General features: G+C 55.7%; 1 protein-coding gene across 1 annotated transcript; it reads right to left on the bottom strand.

Moving 5' to 3' along the window:
• Window positions 1-1237: 1237 nt before the first annotated feature.
• LOC120840174 lies at window positions 1238-3137 on the bottom strand. Its single transcript, XM_040210565.1, has 2 exons — window positions 2106-3137; window positions 1238-1342 (listed from the first exon to the last, which is right to left on the bottom strand). The coding sequence occupies exons 1-2, from the start codon at window positions 3135-3137 to the stop codon at window positions 1238-1240; spliced, it is 1137 nt and encodes a 378-aa protein (XP_040066499.1).
• Window positions 3138-3515: the final 378 nt, after the last annotated feature.

Here is a 3515-nt window from a genome sequence, read left to right on the forward strand (position 1 = left end):
GAGGTTTGTTTGCCTATTTGCTTCGCCTCCTCGGGGTCGTAGTCTGGTTCATCGCCGTCTTGACCGAGCTCCGGCGCAAGCGAGTACCTGTGGTCGTGTAAGTGACTTTGCACACTCTTCGGCTCGCGGGGGATATCTAGCTGCGCGCGAGCCTTAGAGTGAGCTTGTTCATTGCCCTGTATGTCCGCGTGGGCGGGTATCCATGACACTTTGATGGTTGTTCCGTCAACAAGCAGCTGAGAGGCCATCCGCCGGATCGCCTTAACCCTCTTGTTCGGTGATTGACGGTTGCGGCATTCCGTGAGGGCTGCCGCAGAGTCAGTAAAAATGTGGTGGTGTTTGGGCCGGACCCCCTCATCTATGATGACGCGTAGCGCAAGTTGGATGGCTCCAAGTTCTCCACCCTTAACCGATGTGCCGCCGGGCAATGTCTCCGCCATAGAAAGTTCTAGGCGGGGAATTACGACCGCGACGGAGCAAGCCGGCGTGGGGGAGGAGACGAAGGCAGCGTCAGTATAGACTGCGAGTCTTTCACTGGTGTCCGTCCATTCTTGGACGGGTTTGCAATGTTGACGCACTTGGCATGCTTGCTTGTCAGGACGGCTGGGTCCCGCTCCCCTGGGTACCGGTCGGTCGTCCACGATGCAAGTGTCGTCACTCCAGGGGGGATCAATCTTCGGAAGTGAGGGAAGGGCTCGGTTGTCAGAGCCTATCATTTCCAGGATCTGACGTCCGGGGGCTGAATGCTGAAGTCGCTCTAGGTGAGCACGGGCGCGCTCTTCCACGGTTTCCTGAACCGTGTTGAGCCTTGCGTGTGCCTTGAGTATGCTTAGCGGGGTGTAACGGGGAAGGCCGGTGATAACGCGCGCTGCGTTGTTGTTTAGGACTTCCAGTTTCTTCCACTCTGTCTTCGTGATTCTGTAGTGGAGGGCGCCATAGCAGATTCTGGATACGATGAGGGCTCTCACCATTCGGCGAGCCACCTCTTCGTCAAGACCACCTCTGGTGCCACAAAGCCTTCTTAGGACGTTGAGGGCCGCCTGGCATTGCTGGGTGACCGTTGTCAGCCAGGTCTTGGCGGTGCCGTCTTCGTGAAAATAAAGTCCTAGAATTCGTACCGAATTCGCCGATTTGATCGGGCGGCCGTCGAGGGTCAAGTGAAGACGAGAGCTGACGTCTGCATCTCTTTCCCTTTTGGGGGCTACGACGACGTATCTCGTCTTCTCCGGCGAGGCGGTTAAACCCACGCTTTGAAGGTGACTTGCCACGACGTCGAGACCACGCTGAAGGGTCCGTTGTTGTTGTTGAATGTCACCGCGTACTGTCCAGAGTGAGATGTCGTCTGCGTATATAGTGAATCGAAGGTTGGGAACCTGTTGGAGTCGATTAGGGAGGCGCGCCATTGCCAAATTAAAGAGGAGTGGGGACAGAACAGAGCCCTGTGGGACTCCCACTTCGTTTGGCTTGGGTGCTCCAAGGTGCTTGCCAATCCGGACCGCAAAGGTGCGGCCCTGAAGAAATGACTTGATGAAGTTAAGGGCGTGGCCTCCTACGCCGAGTACTTGCGCTTCTTGGATGACTGCCCAATGTGGGACGCTGTCGAAGGCTTTCTTCACATCGATCGCGACGACTGTTCGGATGTTGAATTTTTGTGGAATGGGCTTCGGGATGAGATCTCGGGAGAGTAGGAGGAGACTTTCCTGCGTCCCCATGCCTGTCCGAAAACCTGTCTGGGCCGCATGAAAGGCTGCTGTATGTTCCAAATGCCAGGAAAGGCGGCAAAGTAGCATTCTTTCTCCTAGCTTGCAGACGCATGAGGTGAGAGAGATAGGACGGAAATTAGCTAGGTTGTTCTGCTCTTTGCCGGGCTTGGGGATTGGGATAACCGTGGAAAGTTTCCATTGATCTGGAATGTTGCCGGAGTGCCACACCTCGTTGATGTTTTCGAGGAGCGTGGTCTTTGCGGCTTGGGGAAGGTTTCGGAGCATGGTGGTGGTGATTCCGTCTGGTCCTGGAGCGCTGTTAGGTTTCCCGCGATGCAGTGCTTCCTCCATTTCCCCCATGGTGAAAGGTAGATTCATGGGATCTGGTTCGTTGATGATGACCCGTTCATATAGGTTTTCCGCCGTCGGTATGACGTTGGTCGCTGTTGGTTGTGGGAAGAGCGTGTCTCCAGCCTCTTGGGCCAATGTTTCCACAGCCTTGTTTGTTGTGAGTGCGAGCGTGAGTGTCGCCGCGCGATCTCTCTTCCGGCCCAGCATAGCTCTACTGACTGCCCATAGCTTGCGAATTGATGTCTTTTCGGAGAGCGAGGCACTAAAGTTCAGCCACCTTTGCCGGTTTAGCTGCTCCGCATACTTGCGAGCTGCTATAGTGGCTCGGGTGACCTCCCTCAGAGCTCTCGCATTTTTCGGGCCTCTCCTGTAGCGTTGTAGCGCTCTCAGCCGTCGGGCCCAGAGGTTCAACAAACGAAGATCTGGGGTGGGGTATTGGAGCTTTACTTGTTTTTTGGTAGTCGGAGCCTCGATGGCTTCCTTGATGGCGTCGCAGAGAGTGGGTGCCTTGCTGTTTTCCAGCTGGTTCCGGTAGATGTCCCAGTTTACCACTCTTACGAGCCGCTTCCCAGGTTCCAGAGCCGCCGGACCGGTGAGTGCCAGGCCTATCCTGATGGGTAGGTGATCACTCCCACGAGCGTCTGCCTCCGGCTTCCAGGTGTGGCTCGTCGTGTGCGGGTTGTTAGTCCAGGTGAGGTCAGACGTGGTATGATTCTGCCTAATGCTCCAGCTTAGGCGTGTCTTCTCTCCTGGGGTATTCATGAGGGTGTATCGGTGGTGGACCATTTCATCCATCAGATCTCGACCAGCAGAGGTGTCTCGGGCGTAGCCCCACGCTGTGTGTTGAAGGTTGAAGTCGCCTCCGACGATCTTCTGCTCTCCCGGGTAAAGAACGTCGAGATGAGTAATCCATCCATGGTCTCTGGGTTCCTTGAGGGAAGCCCCAGGCCGGTAGTATACAGACACCAGGATGACTGGAGTGTTTTGTTGGGCTGTTCGGACAGCCACTACTTCCTGGTGTTTCGTGCACCACTGTTGGAGGTCGACCTGGTGTTGTGGCCAGTCCCTGTGTAGGTATATCATGGCTTGTCCTACTCGGTCTGCCCGTACGGAAGGTATTGAGGGGTCTGCGTAGGACTTGAAGCCATTCAGCTTTATAGTAGTGCAGTTGACCTCTTGCAGGAGGTAAGCATCTGGGCGTTCTTGTGGTCTATTGCTGTGTTTGATGTCAAGTTCTGCAGCGCGAAGCCGCAGGCCCCGGCAGTTCCATTGAATAATGGTTACTGCCATGCTTGGGGGTTAGGATTCCTCTGCATCGCATTGCCCATTTGGGCAGCGATGGCCATGAAAACCTGGAAACCTGAAAGCCCCTGCATGGTGGGGAGTACTTGATCGACCGTCGCCGTTGGTGCGGGAGGGGTGGTTTTTGGTTCAGGAGGGTTGGGTGGAGCGGATCGGCGA

The sequence above is a fragment of the Ixodes scapularis genome, unplaced genomic scaffold (genome assembly GCF_016920785.2).
Source record: "Ixodes scapularis isolate PalLabHiFi unplaced genomic scaffold, ASM1692078v2 PGA_scaffold2__306_contigs__length_199485367, whole genome shotgun sequence".
Lineage (NCBI taxonomy): Eukaryota > Metazoa > Arthropoda > Arachnida > Ixodida > Ixodidae > Ixodes > Ixodes scapularis.